Source organism: Lepidochelys kempii, chromosome 2 (assembly GCF_965140265.1).
Source record: "Lepidochelys kempii isolate rLepKem1 chromosome 2, rLepKem1.hap2, whole genome shotgun sequence".
Classification (NCBI taxonomy): Eukaryota; Metazoa; Chordata; order Testudines; family Cheloniidae; genus Lepidochelys; species Lepidochelys kempii.
The window spans coordinates 33,187,562-33,211,361 of record NC_133257.1 but is presented as its reverse complement, the minus strand read 5'-3'; the positions used below and the strand labels follow the sequence as shown (position 1 = coordinate 33,211,361).

At 42.1% G+C, this 23,800-nt stretch overlaps 1 protein-coding gene across 3 annotated transcripts in view; it reads left to right on the top strand.

Moving 5' to 3' along the window:
* Positions 1-12,975: 12,975 nt before the first annotated feature.
* Positions 12,976-23,800, top strand: part of EMC2 (ER membrane protein complex subunit 2) — a 51,800-nt gene continuing 40,975 nt past the window's right edge. For 2 of the 3 annotated variants that reach the window (XM_073330320.1, XM_073330318.1), the window contains exons 1-3: positions 12,976-13,076; positions 19,087-19,200; positions 23,292-23,356. In XM_073330320.1, coding sequence (XP_073186421.1) covers positions 13,037-13,076; positions 19,087-19,200; positions 23,292-23,356 — 219 coding nt within the window. In that variant the 5' untranslated portion in view covers positions 12,976-13,036. Of the gene's footprint in view, positions 13,077-13,199; positions 13,407-19,086; positions 19,201-23,291; positions 23,357-23,800 lie in introns of those variants that run through there. The other variant, XM_073330319.1, reaches the window with a different exon arrangement.

Below are 23,800 nucleotides of genomic sequence, written 5' to 3'. Positions count from 1 at the left end.
AATTCCCTTCACCAGCAGAAACACTTTCATTCTTATTTCCAGAGATCAAAAATTTTCCATGTGAACAGCAGGCTGAGCTGCTCAGCACAGAATAAATGATTCAGTTACCACATACTTTGTATGGTGAAGTAAGAGTAGCTACTTTTTTGACAGCTTATGCAGATTTATACTCCAGAAATTGTTTGTTGTACCTGTAGTGAAATAAGCTCTTGTTCTTTTTCCATTTTATGACTTTTTTTTTACAGTGATACCTTCAAAAATAATGTTGTGGTTGAAACTTTAATTTGCTGTAATAATGCTTTGCTGCTTCTCATTGTACAACTACTCTGCAATGGAGGAAAAGACATTACAGCTATTAATCTGAGCAGCCATCTTGTGGTGCTGATGGCTAAAGACTCTGTACAGGGCCTGAACCTGTCTGCCTTTTTCAGTACAAACTCCCCTTGATTTCACTGGAAGTTCTGAGTGGACTTCAAGATTACATCCATGGAGGACCATCTTCTCCCACCCTTACTCACCTTGAGTAGTGCCTTACTCTGTGATTACCCCCAATTAAAATCAAAAGGACTATTCACAGAGTAAGGTACTACTCACTGTAAGGAAGGATGGTAGAATCTGGCCCTGAATTTACAACATGTTGGTGTCTGCAATATTTAAATTCCAAAAGCAAAAAAAAAAATATAAAAAACCCAGTTAAGGTTACTACGTGGCAGCATTGTAATTATGGCTCACATCATTTAAAAGTAAGGGCATCACAAATTATCCACTGCCCTACACTAGGCAGGACCCTCGGCTGGTGTCAATCAATGTAATTCTATTGACTTCAGTGGAATATGCCAGTTTACACCAGCTGATGATCTTTTCCATTTTTCTTATCAGGTATAAAGAAATGCATATTACTTCATAACACAACACCTTAGCTCTGACCAAGGTAAATGATTCTGTCACCAGGAGTCTCAGGATCGAAGATACAGCACTGTGGTAACATTATATTGCCAGGGTGTGTGGGGGGTCCCAGCAACACACAGCTGGTATGGAAGCATAGGCAGTAATAGTGACTTCCCACATCCTCACTGAAAAGGGTCTCTGCAAAGAATGCCCTGGCACCCCACTGTTGTCATGGGATCTGTACAGATCCCTGGGGATTGTCCAAGATTGGGGTCAGGCCTAGTGACTGATTTCACTGAGGTGATCTCCATAAAAGGAGATTTTTTCCCCTTAGCTCCTACCACAGGCTTTATTACTACAGGGGGCATGATCTAGCCCTCTGTTATCACTTCCATCTATACAATGCTGGTGCTCTGAAGGGGTTTCATGTGTGTGAGACCACAGTTTGGCTCATTATTTGTGAGAGCCACTGTTTAAATGTATGCACTAGATTTGACTGTTTGATTTTTTCCTCTGGGATGTAGAACTACAGTAAATGACATTCAGGAATAGTTTTCTTGGGGTTTACACAAGGATCTATTCCAGGCCAAAAGCTGTGTTCCTCCCTGGTCAAAGTTTCCATCTGTGGCTTACTTTCAGAAGCTAGGAGTCAACCAGTTGTTTTGCAAGGAAGGGCTTCTGATGTCAAAGCCTCGCTGGAGGCAGGTCTGGTGTGCGGCTTGCGATTATAACTCCCTTATACTTAAGGGAAAAATTTTAGCTAGAGGCAAGAAGTTTGATTATTTTATGTGGTTAAAGGAGTGTTTGGGTTCCCTGGCAAACCTGGTTGCATAGTCATTGACAACCATTTGCAGATTTTAAGATTTAAGGTCTAGAGATCAGCAGAGCATAAAGCTTTCAAAGTTGTTAATTTTTAGAGATCTTACATCACATCTCCATTTATCCATCTCTAAGGACTCTTCACACATTTTTATGTTCACTGCAACCTTTTGCAGAACTTGCTATACTATGGAAAGCAGACGAGTAATGAAAAAAAGGAAGAGGAAATATTAATCTAGAAAAAGACAAGAGTTAAATTCAATTGCTGGCCTCAAAGAAATGGGAATACATTCTTAACTTATGGTATCCTAGAGTCCCACTGACGTTTTGCCTTTGTAAGGATGTCAAGATTTGACCCCCCAAGGTATTAATATAATAGCCAGTTTTCTAAAACAAAACAGCCAGTTTTTCATTATTTCAAATGAAAAAAAGAATTAGTAGGTTATTGTCACCATCTGCTTAGAAGACATGTCCTTGAACTTCCAGGTTTTTTGGCTATGTTTATACAGATTCAGACCTCCATGTCCCCCCATTTTTTCTATGTGCCCTTTGGCTTGAAAATGACAAGGTGTTCTACAAAACTGAGAAGTACTTGCAGATATTTTCCAGCAAAAGAAAAAAGGTAATTCTTGAGGAATCCACTATAGGGAAGTCAGGATAGTTCCCCAGCTGTGTCACGGTGTACATTGAAAATGAGAAGCTCTATCTTCAGTCCTATGGTAGTTAGCAAAGTGTTACTGACTAAGATACATTTTATGAGCACATTTTAGAGCTTTTATTTCATTCGTTATTATAAAATGCTAGTGGCTGTAAATAATAGAGTAAAATCTTGCGTGGTTTACACAGCAGTCAGTGGAGGGCAGAAACAAGTTACTTTCCTGTCTGCTGGCTCTGCATGCAGCTTGAGCAATCCTGATGCTGGCTAGGCCATAAGTAGAAGAGTGCAAAGTAGTACTGCGCACACACTCCATGATTTGGACTTGTAGAATCACCTAGGAAGTTAATGCAAATAAACTCTCCATCTGACACTCAAGTGGTTCTTCATGGATCCTGGCCCACTTATCATGCAGAGCCTGCAAAGACTCCTCTTTAAAGGCTTGTGGGTAGAGCTGAGAGAAATTCTAGTTCAGGTCCATTCGTGGCCAAAATCCAGGCCATCTAATTTCTGTTTGACAGACTGTAAAAACAATTGGTGGTCTCAGTCCAGTTCAGAATAGACAACATAATTCGTACCGAGTAAAATATAATTTGGCAATAACTGGTAAATGTATTGACAGAGACTGAGGCTTGATTTGGGGGATAGAGCCTGAAATATCTACTAATTTCTGAAGGAGATCTCTTCAGATCAGAGTTGAGAAATATTTGTGAGACAGTGTTAGGAAGCTTAAACTTCTGGGTGGCATTTTCAACAAATCAGGCTCCTTGAAGGTGTCTCAAGTTGGGCACCAAAAATCACTAGTCATTTCTGAAAATCTTAATCATGGGCTTTTAAGATGATAGTGCCTCTTTAAGCTCTATAGAATCATAGAATATCAGGGTTGGAAGGGACTTCAGGAGGTCATCTAGTCCAACCCCCTGCTCAAAGAGGGCCAATCCCCAATTTTTGCCCCAGATCCCTAAATGGCCCCCTCAAGGATTGAACTCACAACCCTGGGTTTAGCAGGCCAATGCTCAAACTACTGAGCTATCCCTCCCTACTGTTGTTATTATTTCTTATTTGCATTACAGTAGTGCTTGGAGGCCCTAACCGAAGTTGGGACCCAGTTGTGCTAGGTGCTGCACTTATACATTGTGAGAGACAGTCTGTGCCTTGAATAGCTTACAATCTAAAGAGATGAGATAGAAAAAGGATGAGACAGGAAAGAGAAGCACAAAGAGGCAAAGTGACTTGCCCAAGATCACACAGCAGACCAGGAAATAGAACCCAGCTCTCCTGAGTGACAGTCCAGTACCCTACCAATGCTACTGTATCACAGATCAACTAACATAGGCCAAATCAACCTGAAACTGAAAAAAAAGCATGAAATCCTGGTGCATTGAAGTCAATGGCAAAACTCCCACTGACTTCAACAGGATTAGAATGTTGTGCTTGAAGTGTTTATGTGAAGTTTAACTAACAGGGTTGTCAATGTTTGTGATATTAATGTGAATGTCACCATGTGGGGCAGTTTTTTCAGGATCCCCATGATGTGCAGAGTTAGATAATCCATGGGTTAAAACAGCAGGGGTTGCTCTGCAGTAGTGCTTTCACCTTTTCTACCACTGGTGGAGCTGCAATGTCCTACTGCAACAGTGGAAGATTTTAAAAAAAATGCTTATGTAGGCCTCACCTTTGAGAAGTTGCAGATCCTACCACAATCTCCTCTCTCTGATCTCTCTGCTGTTATCTTAGTCACAGGCAGCTCATATGTAAGGATGCTTGGATGACAGAGTCACACTGGTGATGGGCTAAAGCAGAATGCCTAATACTAAAAGGGAAAACTAGATTAGTAGGTACCTCGTAATCTGTACACATTTTAAATGAGTAAAACCAGATCTTTCTAACTGAGTTTAGGTCAAATAGGCCAAACTGGAAAAGTCAATGATTTCTCCCCTTTCACCGTAGCTATTTCATTCTTGAAGCAAAGCAGAAAACTCTGATAGGAATTTATCAGACTTTCACTTTTTGCTTTTCAGTTATCCAGACCTGCCCAGTCTCATATAGTTGTGGATTCATTTTAAGGCAGTCTTAAAGATTTCACTCTCTTGCAAATCAAATTTGTGTGTGTAAGAGAGTTTGCATATCTGTGCAAACTAGAAGTGCACTCTACAGTTGTGTGAGTGTGATTTTTTTTCAGGGTGTTTTTTGCAGTGTAATTATGCAGAGCAGTTGCAGTGTATGTGATGTGGGATGATTCGGCCTGAGGTGTATGTGTGATTTTTCAGGGAAGTTGGGATGATATTGTAGGGTTTTGTGTGATTGTGAAGGGAGGGGGGTGAGGTATGTGTGATGGTGCAAGGTGTTTGGGGACATTTTGCATGAGGTGTGACTGTGCAGAGGGGGCTGTGGATGTGACTGTGTTTTGTGTATAACTGTAAAGGGAACTTGCTGTGTGGTTGTGCAGGGGGCTGGGTGCAGATGTGTGGTTGTATAGGGGGGCAGACTGCTGCTCGGTGTGGATTTGTGATTGTCACATCTCATTTTCAATAATCCCCACCCTTTCCCATTTCCTGGAACAGCTTTGAGCCCCAAGCCCAGTGCTGTGACTAAGCAGCCCACCCGCTGGTCCACATAGACCCTGCCTGGCACTATCCTCCAATGAGGGCTACCCCAGTCCCTTTCTCCTCAGGACCAGGAATAACATGAGCTGGGCTGTAGTGTTACAAACTGCTCTGGCACAATTTGCTGTTGGTAGCAGTTAGTGACATCTAGGAATTCTCTTTTGCTGCTTAGTCATAACTTGCTCATAGACTTCAGGGTCAGAAGGGACCATCATGATCATCTAGTCTGATCTCCTACATCTCATAGACCACAGAACCTCTCCCACTCACTCATGTAATACACCCATAACCTCTTGCTGAGTTAATGAAGTCTTCAAATCACAATTTAAAGACTTCAAGTTAGAGAGAATTCACCATTTACTCTAGATCAAACCAGCAAGTGACCCATGCCCCCTACTGCAGAGGAAGGTTGTAGTGAGCCGGTGTGGCTCCCTGCCGCCCCAGAGAGGGACAAGCCCATCCAGACGCTGGGGTGGGCGGAGCTAGGGAGCTCTGAGCCCACCCCTCAGAGGGTCAAGCGGCAACCCAGAAGTATAAAGACTCGCTTTCAGAGCTCACTGGAGGGCCAGATGCCTCTAGCCTAGGCCACAGCTGGGAAGCCCCTGTGCCCCAAGGTGCATACCAGGATTGGCCCGACCTGCCCCGTGCCCGCTATCTGGAGGAACCCATGATGCTGGACCCTCCAGAGGACACCACCGTGACACAGGTACCACCAGGGGTAGTCAGGAAGTAGCCCGGGGGCAGCTGACCCTAGTCTGGCTGTAGCATTGCCAGAGTCCATGTCAGTGTGTTGCGGCCAGGATCCCCACTGACACAGCAGTGGGCCTTCTACCGCTCCTAGGGCTCCAGGCTGGGACGCAGGGGAGCGGGAGGGCCTGCGTCCCCCCTGCCACCCAATTCTCCCCCTCTCCCAGACCATTTGGAGGCTTGGGCATACTGTTACTGCTTAGCCCTGCCTGAGGACCTGAGCTCCTGACTCAGTATTGCCCTGCCCTGACCTAGGGCCAGGACTTACTACTGTTTATATTGCTACTGCATAGTATTATTGTGTAGCCCCTGCCTGAGGGCCTGAGTCATTGTTGCCCCGCCCTGACCTAGGGCCCCAGCATAACTGTACTTATTTTCTGCCTCCACAAGAGCCGCCAGGGAAGACTTCTGCAGCTGAACTAATTCCTCACAATCCCTGCCCATCCTGGCTAATAGCCATTGATGGACCTATCCTCCATGAATTTGTCTAGTTCTTTTTTGAACCTTGTTATGGTCTTGGCCTTCAGAACATCCTCTGGCAAGGAGTTCCACAGGTTGACTGTGCGAAGTATGAAGAAATACTTCCTTTTGTTTGTTTTAAACCTGCTACCTATTAATTTTATTTGATGATCCCTAGTTCTTGTGTTATGAGAAGTAGTAAACAACACTTCCTTATCTACTTTCTCTACGCTGGTCATAATTGTATAGACCTCAGTCATATCTCCCTTTAGCTATCTCTTTTGTAAGCTGAAAAGTCGCAGGCTTATTAATCTCTCCTCATACGGAAGCTGTTCCATTCCCCTAATCATTTTTGTTGCCCTTTTCTGAATCTTTTCCAATTCCAGTATATCTTTTTTGAGATGGGAGACCACATCTGCACATAGTATTCAAGATGTGGGTGTACCATAGATTTATATAGAGGCAACATGATATTTTATGTCCTATTATCTATCCCTTTCTTAATTATACCCAGCATTCTGTTTGCTTGTTTGACTGCCGCTGCACACTGAGTGGATATTTTCAGAGAACTATCCACAATGACTCCAAGATCTTTCTGGAGTAGTAACAGCTAATTTAGACCCCATCATTTTATATGTATAGTTAGGATTGGATTATGCTTTCCAATGTGCATTACTTTGCACTTATAAACATTACATTTCATCTGCCATTTTGTTGCATAGTCACCCAGTTTTGAGAGATCCTTTTGTAGCTCTTCACAGTCTGCCTGAGTCTTAAGCATCTTTAGTAATATTGTATCATCTGCAAATTTTGCACCTCACTGTTTACCCCTTTTTCCAGATCATTTATGAATATGTTGAATAGGACTGGTCTCAGAACACACCCCTGGGGGACACCACTATTTACCTCTCTTCATTCTGAAAACTGACCATTGTGACAAAGCTCTGTCCTTGCCTCCGTGGGTCCCGCATTTCCTGGCAGATTTCGCTAGCCTCAGAGGCTCATTGTGACCCTTCACGTAACCCTTCTCTCTCCAGAGACAAGGGTCACAGTCTGAGCCATTTTCATCATAAGCCAGTGAGGGAGGTGAGGAGAAGTTATCCTCCCTTGCACAGTCTATGTTGTCTCCCAGTCTCAGTGATTAATCAGGGGGCAAAGGTGGGGTGGGGGGAGCCCAGGCCCACCCTCTACTCCGGGCTCCAGCCCAGGGACCCTAATAGTATCAGCTATGGTAGCTAACTTTTTAGAAACATGACATGTACAATTCCCTGGGCTACTTCCCCCACAGCAGCCCTCACTTCCTCAAGCTCCACTTCACCCTTACCTCAGGGCCCCCTTCCTTGTGCCTGATATTACTCAGCCTCTCCAACAGCACAACTTCCTCCCACAGCTCCTGACATGCACACCCACCTGACTATCTGGGAGGCTTTTAACTCGTTTCAGCCAGCCCCTGATTGGCTTCAGGTCTCCCAACCAACCTAGCCTTCTCCCTGCCTTCTGGAAAGTTCTTAATTGGCCCCAGGTGTCTTAATTGACCTGGAGCAACTGCCATTTCACTTATCGTGGTACCAGGGATTTGTTTAGCCTGGAGCTAATATATCTATCTCCCCCTGCTTTTCTATAGCCATCTGGCCTTGCCTCGTAACACCATTTATACCTGCCTTTTGTTTCTTATCTTTTAACCAGTTCCCAATCCATGAGAGCACCTTCCCTCTTACCCCATAGCAAATTACTTTATGTAAGAGCCTTTGATGAGGGACCTTGTCAAAGGCTCTCTGAAAATCTAAATACACTATATCCACTGGATCCCCTAGGTCCACATGCTTGTTGATCCCCCTCAAAGAATTCTAGTAGATTGGTGAGGCATGATTTCCCTTTACTAAAACCATGTTGACACTTCCTTAACAAATTATGTTCATCTATATGTGTGACAATATTGTTCTTTATTATAGTTTCAACCAGTTTGTCCTCTCCTGAAGTCAGGCTTACAGGCCTGTAATTGCTGGGATCACCTTTGGAGCCTTTTTTAAAATTGGCATCCCATTAGCTATCCTCCAGTCATCTGGTACAGAAACTGATTTAAATGATAGGTTACAGACTACAGTTAATAGTTCTGCAATTTCACATATGAGTTCCTTCAGAACTCTTGGGTGAATACCATCTGGTCCTGGTGACTTATTGCTGTTCATCAAGTTTTTCCAAAACCTCCTCTAATGATACCTCAATTTAAAACAGTTCCTCAGATCTGTCACCTAAAAAGAATGGCTCAGATTTGGGAATCTCCCTCACTTCCTCAGGCGTGACGACCGATGCAAAGAATTCATTTAGTTTCTCTGCAATGGCCTTATCATCCTTGAGTGCTCTTTTAGCGCCTTGATGGTCCAGTGGCCCCACTGCTTGTTTAGCAAGCTTCCTGCTTCTGATGTAATTAAAAAAAGATTGCTATTACTTTTTGAGCCTTTGGGTAATTGTTCCTAAAATTCTTTTTAGGCCTTCCTATCAAGCTCAGTCTTAAAACAAGTTAGGTATTTTGCTCCTACTACTCTGCTTGGAAGGCTGTTCCAGAACTTCATTCCTCTGACGGTTAGAAACCTGTACCTACTTTCAAGTCTAAACCTATTCATGGCCAGTTTATATCCAGTTGGTCTTGGACCAACATTGGCCCTTAACTTAAATATCTCCTCTTCCTCCCTGGTATGTATCCCTCTGATATATTTACAGAGAGCAATATCTCCCCATATCCATCATTCTGTTAAGCTAAATGAACCAAGCTTCCTTAAGTCTCCTCTGGTAAGGTAGTTTCTCCATTCCTCTGATCATCCCAGTTGTCTTTCTTTGCCCCTGTTCTACTTTGAATTCACCTTTCTTAAATATGGGAGGCCAGAACTGCACACAGATTCCAGATGTGGTCTCACCAGTGTCTTGTATAATGGTAATAACACTTCCTATCTTCAATCTAATATGCATCATGCGAGGCATTTGTAAATACCTCACTTGATGCATCCTAGGATTGTGTTAGGCTTTTTCACAGCCACATCACATGGTGGCTTATAGTCATCCTGTGATTTACAAAGACACCCAGGTCTTTCTACTCCTCTGTTGTTTAGAACTGATACATCAGCATTAAATAGGAAAAAAATTTGTTTAGTCCCTAAGTGCATGACTTTGCACTATTAAATTTCATTCCATTTCTATTACTCCAGTTTTTCAGGTCATCCAAAATCTCTTGCATGATATTCTGGTCCTCCTCTATATTGCCAATATCTCCCAACTTTGTGTCATCCGCAAATTTCATTAGCGCACTCCCACTTTTTTGTGCTAAGTTCATTAATGAAAATGTTAAATAAGATTGGTCCCAAGATGGATCCTTGACAGACTTCACTAGTAACTTCCTTCCAGCCTGACACCTTTCAACATGACCTGTTGTAGTCTTCCCTTCAACCAGTTCCTTACCCAACATTCAATTCTCATATTAATTCCCATCTTCTCCAATGTAACTAATAATTTCCCATGTGGAACTGTATCAGATGCTTTACTGAAATCCAGGTAGATTAGATCTACTACATTTCCTTTGTCTAGAAAATCAGTTATCTTCTCAAAGAAAGAGAGCAGGTTGGTTTGGTATGATTTACCTTTTGTAAAACCATGCTGTATTTTATTTCATTTGCTGTTACCGCTGTGTCATTAATTGCTCCTTCTTTCTAAATTTGTTCTAAGACCTTGCATACAACTGAGGTCAAACTAATGGGCCTGTAGTTTACTAGATCACTTTTCTCTTCCTTAAAAATGGGTACTGTATTTGCAGTTGTCCAGTCATCAGGTATGACCCCGAAGTGTACAGATTCATTAAAAATCATTGCTATTGTGCCTGCAATTTCATGTGTCATTTCCTTTATTCTTAGATAGAGATTATCTGGACCCTTCAATTTGGTCCCATTAAGCTGTTTGAGCTTGGCTTCCATCTTGGCTGTGGTAATGTCTATTTCCATATCATTGTTCCCAAACCCTGCCACTGCCCCCAGGTTCCTCATTACCCTTATTAAAAACTGAGTCAAAGACGTCATTTAGGCGTTGGACCAGACCTAGGTTATCTTTACTCTCCACTCCTAAGTGCTCACTGTCTTTACCTTTCCACATCCTCTGGGACAGGGGGCAGCTATTTGTGATGGATGGGGGCACTACCATCACCATTGGCTACCATTGTGAAACCTCTATTTTAAATTTGGACACAAATAAAGGTCCTTTTGTAGAATTCTTTTTCCAAATTACAGTGTTAAATCTCAGGGCTATAGTAGACAAGCCCTTAGTAAGTAATGGGGAAAAGAATAAAGGAAATTGAGGGGGGAAAGCCTTTATTAATTCCTTTAGTTTACGGATGTTTTAACTAGTTTTCCATGACAACCACTCCAGTGGGGGGCTGCAGACATTCAGATGCAAATACCTCTGATGGCAAAAGAGCAGTTATCGACGTAATCAGAATGGTCAAGCCACAAACAATAATGGTGCATTAAACATCTGAGTCAGCATTATAATCTGTGTCCTCACTGTTAAGAAAAGTGGGGTTTTTTTAATTATTATTTTTTACTGCTGTGTAGCTAACATCTATTAGCTATCACTCTATAAAACCATAGTGGAAACAAGGCACTTAAGTTTTGCCAAAAGGCAAACTAAGGGAGGTCAGCATTATGCACCCCACCTTCCCAGACCAATGCAAAGGAGTGAGAGAATAATTGATTTTTAAAAATTGCTGATTTTTGGCAGTACAAAACAGTGAATTTCTCAGAAACAGAATATATCCTAAGAAAATATGTAGCATACATAAAGAGCTATAAAAGTAAAATATGCAATTAGCAATATAAACAATTTGGTAGAACAACAGCATCTATGTCTGCAACAAATGAAGTAATAGAAAAGTGTGTGCTCCAGTGTTTCAGTGGCGGATTAATGCATGGGTGTGACAGGTTCCCCTGGGGTACCACCTGAAACTGGGGTACCACTGAGACCACTTCACCCACCAGCCTGGGCTCCCTTTCACACTGTGGTGCTGTGATAAGTTGCCAAGCTCTCCAACCTTGCTCTTTCATCAGCATACACACAGATCCAGCTGCAGCTTTACACACAGATGCTGAGATCAGCTCTGTATGGGAAGGCTCAGCTAAGGCACCTCCCAGTTGCTAAGGCACGCACCTCCCTCTGGAGTGTAAAACCAAAATTATACCATCTTGCACTGCACAGGAAACTGTACAGCATAAGCTCATAAAGTTTCCCCCTCCCTCAATGTGGAGAGAGATATGCAACAGCTTTCCACCCCAAGTTATAATTTCCACACACTGGTTTTAGACAAAACAAAAATAAGTTAGATTTTAAGTGATAGCAACCTTTGTAAAGGTTGAAAGCATCTAGATGCTTTTAAATATCCCACCAGTGACCTAAATACCTTTAGAAATGTGGCCATAAGGGCACTGTACTATCTTGTATGAAACCCTTAAATACAGCCTTTGGTTAATATCTGGGAATGAAGTTCTACACACAATGGTGACATGTGAAAAAGCACTAGGGTGATGGATACAGAGGTGAAATAACAGTTGACACAGGCAGTCCTCATTGGCAAATCAAAGGAAGCTAAAGTTTTGACGCTAACCCAGGAAATTAGTCAGCCTTGAAGTCATGTGATCTTAAAGAATAAATCTGTTATATATTAAAAAAAAAATTAAAAATTGTAGATGACAAAACTGCCGTAAAAACATAGGAAGTGTTATTCTAGAAATATTGTCAGATATGATTGCTGAAGCTACTAGCAACTGTTAATATGTTCAAGGATCTAGTATTAAAATATAAGTTAAATAGCACGTCATCCATTGACATAGTATTAATGAAGGTAAGTGAAGTGCTAAGAATAAGAAGAGTAATAAAAATAGCATTTAAAAAATATTTTAAAGGCATGAAACTACATTTATAGTGAACTACAAGAAAAAGAAAAGGAGGACATGTGGCACCTTAGAGACTAACAAATTTGAGCATAAGCTTTCGTGAGCTACAGCTCACTTCATCGGTGAAGTGCATCCAACAAAGTGAGCTGTAGCTCACGAAAGCTTATGCTCAAATAAATGTTAGTCTCTAAGCTGCCACAAGTCCTCCTTTTTCTTTCTGCGGATACAGCCTAACACAGCTGCTACTCTGTCACAAGAAAGACAGTCCAATGCCAGCAGTCAGAACAGCAGCTGAGACAAGCTACTCTGAGGCTTTATGCAGACATACTATCGGATAACCACTTTCTTTAACCACTACAACTATGGATGGCCATCAGAGTTTTTAGGGGTGTGCGTGTGTGTGAAATATTTCACCGGATCCTTCAGCAGCTCACTCCATCCTTGCAGGTGGAGAAGCCCGGCCTTGTCCAGGCTCTGGGCTGCGCTGAGCCTGTAGACACTCAGCCCTGGGAGGCGGGAACCGACCTGCCCAGCTGGGGGAAACAGCCCTATATAGCTCACGAAAGATCATGCTCAAATAAATTGGTTAGTCTCTAAGGTGCCACAAGTCCTCCTTTTCTTTTAGCCCTATTTCTGCTGCCCTTTGTGGGAACTTTGCCCGAGGCTCCCCATCTGCCTCTGTCTGGCAGCGCCTCCCCCACCCGCCTGATTCCACCCCTTGACTACCCCGGCCTCCCGCTGTTGTTTGCCCCTCCTGGGCAGCCACTCTCCCCTCCCGCATCCCGCGCCCTTTCACCCAACAGCGGGGAGCCCGGTCACAGCCCAAGGCAGGGCAGAGGCTTCAGCAGACGCCATCACGCGTGCGCAGCCCCCAGGCGCATGCTCGGAGGGTGATCGCACAGGGGCGGGGAGGAGGCGGTTACGCCGGCAAGATGGCGAAGGTCTCGGAGCTGTACGATGTGACCTGGGAAGGTAACTGCTCCTGGCCGAATGCGGGGGGGGATCCGGGGCGTGCGGCCGGCCGGGCTCCGCCCCCCGTGACCTGCCTCCCTCTGACTCTGCGCCGGGTCACTAGCACGGGCTGCCCGGCGCGGGGAGCCGTGGTTGGGGGGGGGTCTCGTCTGGCTGGGGCCCGAGCAGTGCGCTGAGCTCCCCGCGAGAGGCCAGCGCCGCCGGCCCTCCCAGCTGGCAGTGGGGCGCACCGGCCACTGGCTGCATGGGCGGTCACCCTGCGGCCCCCAAGCGCCCCCTTCCTGGGACGGACTCGGGCGGAGGCTGCGCCTGGCCGGGACACAGTACGAGGTGGGGGCCTGCCCCTCTGCGCCAGGTGCGGGCAGGCTGGCTCGGCTCACCAGGATCCAAGTGTGGAGGGGCTCAGTGTGTGTGTCGGGCGGACTCCAGGGTGGGATGAGAGGGTTCTGTGTGGGCCAGACTGGGTGCGGGGGGGATCTGAATGCACAGGTGCTCGTTTAGGACATCTCGGCGCAGGGGCAGTGGGACTTTGCCGGGGTGTCCAGATGAAGGTGGTTGGGGCTCAGCAGAGAGGATCCAAGTGTGGGGGAATGGGGCCCTGTAAAGGGGGGTGTGTCTGGGTGCAGCTGGTTGTGGCTTGGTGAGGGGGCGGGAGGCTTGGGGAGGTCCAGGTGGGTGGGCTAATTAGGATGGGGATTCAATGGGCCTGCTTAACAGGGGAGCCCCAGCTGCATCTGCTGAGGGGATACCACATGCAAAGCTCCCATTTGTGTCCCCCCCCCTTTGCCCTTCCCTCCCCATTCCATCCCCCTTCCTCTCCCCACTGTTTCCTGCCCCCGTTTCCCTTCTCTCTCTCCCTCCCTCCCACATTCCCCTTTCCCTGGCCCTCTTCTCAGTATTTACGCTACCTTGCATGCCAGTATCTCCCAAATGAGAACTGGCAGGGAAAAGTTTGTCCTCTCTCCCTGACTGTAACATCACATGTGTGGAACAGGTATCCTGGTCCAAACTTCTTTCCAAACCTTCTCGCACATGTGCTCTGTTACAAAATTTCTGTTAATGTGTTTAGCTCACATTGTTGTTAAACCTGCATGGTATCTTGACCTGTTGGCAGACAACCCACTAGCAACTGTCCTTTCATTGTTGAGAGAGAAAAAAGCCTTAATGAGAAACTACATGCTTACACTTAAAATTGTCCAATAACTCAGGGCAGGTCTATACTAGAAACTTTTCCAGTAGAGGGGTGAAACTTTTTTAAAATGACGCTTCTATACTTGCAAAAAGCCCTGGTTTAGACACAGTTACATGAGCTGTTATAGTTTATTTCATTTGGGGAATTGGTATAACCTATACCAGCAAAAGAACTCTTGTATAAGCTTATGTCTACACTGACAAACCCCTTTTAGCGTAGACATGGCCTCAAAAATGGCTGTACAGATTTAACTCTGATTTTCGAATAAAAGAAAATAGATGGAAAATTTCAAGCCCCAAAGAAAACTTTACAGAAAGTTGTATGCAACTGACCCCTTTGAATGTTATCAAGAATGACAGATACTTCTCATGGACACAGTAGGGAATTATGTGTTGGTTTTTCAAAAGCTGCTAAGTGACTTATGAGTACAAGCTGCAATGGGGCTGATGCTTTGAAATCACGTAGTTACTTCTGAAAGTTTCATCCTTACACTTTCATATTACAATAAATTATTTTACTTTGGGGCTTTTGTCTAAAGTCCTCAAAGTACTTTGCAACAAACAACTAATTTACTCTTGCATCCACAAATGCCAGATCATATAGCATCAGGGTGAATTTGATTTAAATCAGAATTTAAATCACTACTCAGGATGGCTCTATTTAATCATGGATTTCTACATAAAAGTGCATTCTTCTTGGTTGTTATAACCTTAATACATATTCTTCACAACTCGGAGGTAAATGTAGATTTCATTGTTAGAAGATACACACTATACGTTTTTAAAGTGATTTATTTTGAAAACTTTGGCTAGGAGGTGCATCAAATGAGCACTGCAACCATATGTTGTTAGCTTGGGACTCTCTTCACTCTCTGCTAAATGATTTCTTCTCATCTTGGATACATTTGCAGCACTGTCTGTGACCAAGCTGCGTACTAGACATTTGAATTTCTTTCCGCAGCTTGTTATAGCTTTTACTGCTACTTCTTGTAAGTATTCTGCTGTGTGTGCATTTCCTGATGTACCAATTGTTTCATTAAGGAAGACATTCCCTTCTTCTGTTGTCACACAAGCACATACAACAGCATCATTGTGGACATTGCTCCACCCATCAAGACTCAGGTTAACAATTTTACCCTCTAGACCAGTGCTTCTCAAGCTATCTGATGTGGGGGACCAACAATTTTTTTTTCCAATATGCTCCCAGACTGGCAGCCGATGGCTCGGACCACCACTTTGAGTAGCACTTCTCTAGACCTTTTGCACACTGCTCAATTTCTTTCATACACTTTATCCAGCAATTTGCCTGTGACATCTGCTCTGTTGGGTGGACTGTATCCTTGTCTTAATGACTGAACCATGTTAATGAAGTGTGGGTTCTCAATTGTATGGAAAGGAGACTTTGTTGCATAAACAAACTGGGCAATTTTATCATCAATTACCTCTTTTTGTAATCTGCTGGTTCTTATCACAAACTTATCTATGGTGGTTTCTGGATGATGGAATTTTTTTTTTCTTTTTGCTACAGGTGATAACTGTGGCTATGTGACATACATGATATGGTTGAAACACTATCATTGGCAGATAACTCTGAAACTATAGAAAATGATGGTGATCTTGAAGGTGGATAGTCTTCAGAATCCTGTATGTTGAGGATGGGTTCTCTTAAACAAAATAACTCAATGCAGTTATTTAATTGAAGTGAAGCACTAAAATGGGTTACCTAGGGAGGTGGTGGAATCTCCTTCCTTAGAAATTTTTAAGGTCAGGCTTGATAAAGCCCTGGCTGGGATGATTTAGTTGGAGATTGGTCCTGCTTTGAGCAGGGGGTTGGACTAGATGACCTCCTGAGGTCCCTTCCAACCATGATACTTTGTGCTTCTATGAATTAATATTACCATATTGCTCATTTAGTATTACTCATTGCATTCACTGACCCTCAATACTACTTAAAAAATAAATAGCTGAAATAGGCAGATCTTCCTTTTGCAATTTCATCTTTAATCACAACTGCATCTAAAATGTAACAACTGTATTTTTTGCTCAAACATGATAATTGAAGAATAGTCCAGAAGGAAGACAGGCTGTCCTTAAGAAAGAAGTACTTTTATTTTATACACCAAATAAGATGACTAAAACTGGGATTGCCACAGAGAAAAGTAAGGTTCTTAAACATTAACTTAGCTAACTGCAGATGTTGAGCTGTCACAGTTAGAGGCAACATGGGCCAGTGGATAAAGCACTGGTCTTTGTTAGTAGGTGAGGATTTTCTTTCCTGGCAAGACTGCCATTCAGAAGCTTGGATACCCTGGTAAAGGGCAAGGAGATAAGAACCTGAATACAACACAGTTGTTCTATTACTTCCTAATGTGTGACCCTGGGCAAGTTGTTTAGTCTGTTGCTATTTTACAGATAAGAGTGAAAAACTTAGAGATACCATTGTAAAGGACTTTAAGAAAGTAGTATAAAAATTGGTGGTATAAATCATTAAGTATACAGTCCTCCTTGTTGTGGGCCCAACTGCCTAATAATTGATCACAGTTAGTTAGACAAATCAAAGTAAAAGTGCAGAAAATGTGAATATCTGCTATTGGGTAATCATGCCCCTAACTATGGATTTATTTTCTTCAATTGTGTTTTTAATGTAAAGACTCGAAAACTATATTCCAAAATGCAGACTGAACAAACAAAGAGAATTAAAATCTTAAAATACTTGCAAAAATTAAGATTTTAGTCTAGCGACTTTGATACCCAGAAAATGTGAACTGAAAACCTAGTAAAAGTGGAGTAACTACAAACTGTACCTTTTTGTTTTCCAGTGTGCCCATGTCATCCTTCCAGACTGTAAACTCTCCAGAGCAGAGATTGCATTTCACTTCTTGCATAGAATGGCCCCAGTATGCTCAGTTCTATTACCACCATTGTGACAAAGTGTCTGTTGCAGTGGGTTTCTTACACTTCCGTTTATATATCTGTAACTCTGGACGACCTTAACCATTTTTCTTTTAAACCACACTAAAATAAACAGATCCATCAGTTCTTCTAGATCAACTTATATACATAGCAACATAAATATAAGTGAAATTAACCAACCTCCCCGCGCCTCTGCCAGAGTCCAATACTGCTACTACCCAGCCCTGTGTTACAAAGTACAGGTGTACTTGCCCTAAAAATTTAAAGTATGATTGGCTGACACAACCGATAAGCTTAACACCCCCCACCTCCCAAAATGAGTCTGCTTAGATTACCAACATTTTTCATTTTTTTGGCCTTCTGTTCAGAGTGCAGCACTTTATAATCTAGCTAACATATTTTTTATTGTATTTATGTATACTAGCACATTTATTTTTGCTTGCGTTCTCACTTTCAGTGATCAAGGGATACAGCATACTCTGTGTTTTGCTTTTTTCCATCACTGCAAAGCCTACTTTGGTGATTAATGGTTGACATGAATGTTGTTAGTAGCTTAGATAGTATTACATTTGAAAGTTATCCTGGCATGGAGGCTTTAATAGTTGTCAAGTAAATGAATTGGTGAAAATTGGATGACTTATTTATTTTGTGTATGTTTAGACTGTCAGTTTGTGTGATACATTTGTGTTCAGTCACATTCTTGCTGTCTAATATTTAAATTGCCAGGGATAGTCATGCCAAGAACCATTTAATTTTACTCATGCACATCAAATGTAACCCTGTGGTGGTTTTGGTTGACTTTCAAAATACAAAATGTGACACAGTAACAGTTTTATGAGAGATCTGAGATCACTTCTGGTAGATGGAAAAGGGTCTACATTTACTCTTAAACTGTCAAGTTTCGTTAATTTGTGCATTTTGAAATGCAAGGAAAACTGTCAAAATATAGCAAGGTCTATTAGCTATAGGAAAGTTATAATTCATGGGGATGCTGAAACTTACTTTGAAAGTTACCAGATAAGGTTATGTTGCAGATACCAATCACAAGTTTGAAAATAGGAGTTGTTCTGTTTTTCTTGTTTGTATGATGAAGTTTTGTATTGGTAGCTTAGAACAGTTCTAAGGTGGAACTCCTTGTTTGTTTTTTTTTTGTTTTTTTTTTCCCTGTCTACTCTCTGTGGACTCGCCTTCCTTCCCAGTAGTGATGAACAGTAATATCTTGTATAATGGTGCTTTCTATGCAGGAGAATCTGAGTGCCCTCCAAAGCATATCCATGCAACATCACTCAAATATATAACTCACTCAGGGTTGGAGAGGGTGACAGCCAGATGGACAAATGGCACCAATGGTTGAGAGAGGGTAATTATGACTAAGAATACCAGGATAAGCCCTTAGCAAGATTTAATAAGATCTTCAACCTGTTGCCATCCCCAGTAGGGGAGGAACTCAGTTTTTAAGGTTTTTGTTTGATTGGTTTATTTTTTGTTAGTTTGAAGTCCTACACATATTAACATGTGTAGCCCTACACATATTAAATTGATCTACGCTGAATCGTAGGGCTTGAATTAGCCATGCTCGGAGCTGAATCTGTATTGTATGGAGTCTTTTTCATATCTGATGTTTAGATTGTTAATCCAATATCCTCTGAACTCACAAATTCAGTGGATTACTTCCCCCCTCTCCCCCCCCCCCCCCCCGCTTTTGGACAGTCTACACAAGGGTTGCAAGATAACAATTTCAAAGTTCCAGGGATCAATCTGTCCACAAGCGATTCTGGTATTAGTGGAAATTACTTCTGTGGATCTCCTGTATATGTTTAAGAATAGATTATACCCCTCAAAGTCATTTCCAGAAATAGACTTCACATTATGTTGTTGCATGGAAATCTTATATTTTGTTTTTCAGAGATGCGTGATAAAATGAGGAAGTGGAGGGAAGAAAACCATCGGAACAGCGAGCAGATAGTGGAAGTTGGAGAAGAGTTAATTAATGAATATGCATCTAAGCTTGGGGATGACAGTAGGTTGAAATTATTTGAAAACCTTTTACTATCTGTAACTGTTAGTATATGCAGCTAGTTTTGTTACTCTGCTATTCGCTTGTTATACTCTCCATATTATTTTTACTCTTTTGTTGTCATTCTGCATCTACTAATGTTGAGTACATACATTATTTTCTTAATTTTCTGATTTGCCAGTATTCTAAGCTCTTAATTTGCTTCTCAAAGATGGCTTGTAGAGGAAGTAGGTGAAAAACGTATCTAATTGAGCTTAAGGGTGCTGGAACAATTTTTATAGTGAAGGTGTTGAGTCATTGAACCAAACTGTAAACCCTGTATATAATGGTAACCACTTCAAGCCAGAGGGTGCTGCTGCACCCCCAAAACCCCTAGTTCCAGCACCTATGATTGGACTCTTAGGTTGGCACATAGTGACCAGTCATAAGAATCTACTGTGAACATTTGGCAGAGATTTGTTGTCTAGCTGTCACTCAACAGGTCATCTACACTTCAGAAGGATGGCAAAAAAAAACGAGGGGAGTTTTTTAATAAGGAAAAGGGAATGCTATTCCTTAAATTAAGCCATAAGTGATACTATGTTGTAGAAATTAATACGAAAGCTGTTCTTATGATAGAATAGCATTTGTGACGCTGTAGTTTAGGGCACCTCTGGGTTTCTGCAATACATAAAATAGCTATTTTCAGGGGATTTTAATTCCTTGACACTATGTCTCTCAGGACAGAACTTGGCGTAGAGTGCTTCAGACCAGAAGGGAATTGTTCAGAAATAACAATGCAATATTACTTTTTATGTAAGAGCAGTAGAAAAAACAAAATACTTCATGGCAAGAATACTTCATGGCAAGAATTTGCATATGAATCCCATACAGGCAGGAAGGGATAAATATCCATGATTTGTTTTTAATGTTCATTCCTCTTTCTTCGGCTTTCCTTTTTATAATTTAGTTAACTTAATACAAAAAGTACATTTTCACTTTCATTTTTTTTCATTTGCCAGCCTTTCTTTTAGAGTTGCTATTGAAGTTTTGCAACCATAGTGATGAAATATATTTATTAATTGAAGTCTGAAGAGCTTTAAACAAGTCCCTATTTAATTTTAATAAATTATTTCTTTAACAGACCAGTGACTAAAAATCTAGCAAAATATATCCTGGACTAACTCTTGCACTCATTTTCTTAATATTTGACCAAAAATCTTTCAACTTGCAAGTTTCCTGGAAACTGTAAAGATGGCTCCCTGTACCATGGTATTTCCTCCAGATTTCTTGCAATGAGAGGGATCTTAAAATGCTAACCATTATAAATAGTACATCATCTTTAGATAGTCATATGGATAATCTATGCCATGGGTGGCCAGCCTGAGAAGGAGCCAGAATTTACCAGTGTACATTGCCAAAGAGCCACAGTAATATGTCAGCAGCCCCCCATCAGCTCCACCTCCTTCCCCTCCCCGCTCCCAGTGCCTCCTGATCCTCTGTTTCATGGCATGCAGGAGGCTCTGGGGGCAGGGGGAGGGAGAGGAGCGATGGCATGGCAGGCTTGGGAGGGACCAGGAAGGGGTGGAGTGGGGACAGGGCTTGTGGCAGAGCCAGGGATTGAGCAGTGAGCACCCCCTGGCACGTTGGAAAGTTGGCGCCTGTAGCTCCAGCCCTGGAGTTGGTGCCTATACAAGGAGCCGCATATGAACCTCAGAAGAGCCGCATGTGGCTCCGGAGCCACAGGTTGGCCACCCATGATCTATACAAACAGCCTTCGCTATGTATATTGTAGCACAATCTTCTTGGGACTAAGAGTCTTTAAATACCTAATAAGAGTCTTGCATGTGCTGCCTCCCTTCTTCAACTATTATAAATGCATTGTAAGACTGCATGCATGGGTGCTGGGACTAGGGGTGCTGGGATGCTGCTGCACCCCCTGGCTTGAAGTAGTTTCTATTATATACAGGGTTTACCGTTTGGTTCAATGCTTCTCAGCACCCCTGAGTCCATGGGTGGATTTGATAGTAGCTCCAGCAGGAAGTTGGTGGTAAAATTAACGCAGGGCCTAACAAAGGGAGCTGTTGTCATTTTTTTTCCTCTTTAAATAAACAGAAACTCACTGTGGATTAGCTTCTTTTATTAGGCTCTTGTTAATCAGTTATGAGGAAAACTACATTTTATTATGGGCTGGTGCTGGCTTTGTGGGGTGCCTCCCCACCCCGTCTTTACCAGAGCCCTTGCACAGTGGGCCACTCCATTGCCTTCTGCATCACAGGCTGAGTCACTCTTCATCATGCCCTCTGTTGTCCAGTCCAGTCTTCATCATTTTCAGAGTGTGTGTGTAGACTGGACTATATCTGTGTCCCATATTTTACTGTAATCAGATTTTACTAGCTAAATTAGTTGCAACCTTCATTTGAATTGCTAGACTTCCAAGCAAATGTGTAAGAGGATCAAAAATTATTTACAGGTCTGATTGTATTCCTGTTGGGTTCTTTTCACTGTTTCAAGGAAGATATAGTAGAAACATAATGGGTTCATAGATGGGCAGCAAAAATGACTCGAGGCATGGAAATACTTTTTTATGAACGACTGAAAGATAGGTAAGAGGAGCACAATAGAAGAATGCAAAACTATAAAATAAAACAACAAATACCCAACCCTCAAAGATGACGCTATATACACAATTTCCCCACCAACTCCCCTGTGGAGACATGAGAGAATGAACCACATGTGGCACTTAATGCACTAATGGAAGACACTACGAACCTATATAGAATAGAAATTAACAAATGCCACAGAGAAGGTAAATTGGGTATCTGTTTACGCTGTCCCATCATACAGAGGACATCCAATAAAACTGAAAGGAAACCATTTTCAAATTGATAAAAAGGAACATCTTTTAAAAGAACACCTTATTTATCCTGTGGAACTCATCAAAAGCTGTTGAGTGTTTAACAGTGGTCAAAGAAGGACTGAACTTTTATATGGATGGTCAGAAAATCCAAGTCCAATTGAATGGGATTTAAAAATATATAAAAGCCCTTGGCTTCCCTCAGGGGCAGCTTATTGTATAACTGTCAGCTGCAGGGGTTCTTGTGCTAAGCATCTGGAGCTAGCCACTGCTAGAGACAGGATACCAGATGAGTGGACTACGGCCTGATGTGTTCCAATGAAATCTGATTTTCCTTGTGGTAACTTAGAATTTTTTTTAATGTAATTTTTCTTCTAATGAAATTAGAAATACCTGTTCAGTGAGCAATAGCCTTTATTCTGGTATGGGGAAAGGTTAACGTTACTGTTTAGATTTGTGCTTTCTTTCTTAGGAAATTCCTATATAAAAGGTTAAATTGTTTTCCCTCAAGTTCTCTGAGCACCAGTGGTGGTGGCTATTTGTCCTCTTTGTAGAAAATTTTTGCTTCAGGCCTGATCCTGCAAGGAGCTGAACACGCTTCACTCCCATTGACTTAACACTCAGCTCACTCTAGGGAGTGTTACATACTCCCCTCCCCTTCCTCCCACCGCCACCTCCCCACCCGTGTTCTCTGTCTTGTCTAACAGGACTGTAAACTCTCCCTAGCAGGGACTGTCTCTTACTCTGTACAGTTCCTAGCACAATGGGGCCTCATTTTCAGTTGTCCCCTACACTCTATCCTAATACAAATAACATTTGTCAGTGGAATAAGCTAATTCCCACAGAACAGGGAAGAAGGCAATATTGTACTTACAGTAAGGTAGTGAAACAGTTAAGGGAAAAGTTTTCTTCTTTCTAGCATGTATGGCTGCTCTCCAGATCTGGTCACAGTGCATTTCATAATGGGTCTATTTCAACAGACAACTGTAGATACAATGTTAAGAAAAGCAAAGAATTAGTATTTTTTGCCTTTCAAGATGTCAAAAGATACTTTGTTACTGAAGCAATAAAATTGCATAAGTGTACTTTTAATTAATTCCAGCAGTGTGTTGAAATGTCCCTGTTTCAGTAATGATGTACAGGAGTGGTAGGGAAAAATATACAAAGACGGAATTCATTAACCTTATTTACGTTTTAGGTGTTTCCCATCATTTTGAAAAATCAATTCTCACATTTAATATGTCTCTCTTGTATCTAGTATGGATAATATATGAACAGGTGATGATTGCTGCCCTGGACTGCAGTCGGGATGACTTGGCATTGGTAAGTTGTCAAGCAGATATTTCACTCAAACCTTAAGTTTTTTTTTCACATGAACCTATTCCAGATTGATTCTTTGGACAGTTTTATAGGATGCTAGGAACTATGTAGCTCGGCCTTGTAGGATTTCAAGAAATATACTGCTGGGGAGAAACCTCCTCCACCCACCTTAATGTGTAACTCTTATTTAGGGAGATCATGTTTCTTCTAGCTGTGAAAACATTTATAGCTACTCTGATATGGGCTGAAAGTCAGGAATAATATTAAAACTGCCATATTGTCCAGAGAATATTTGTTGGAAACCTCTCAAATTTTATCACTTTTTCAAACACATTGAGAAAAAGTGTCCAGAGCTGTGCATGTGAATTTAGCTGCAGATAATTATTAACATTAACAGGAGTCATGCAGCTAAATGCTTGCACAGTGTATTAGGAAGGCCAATGTGTA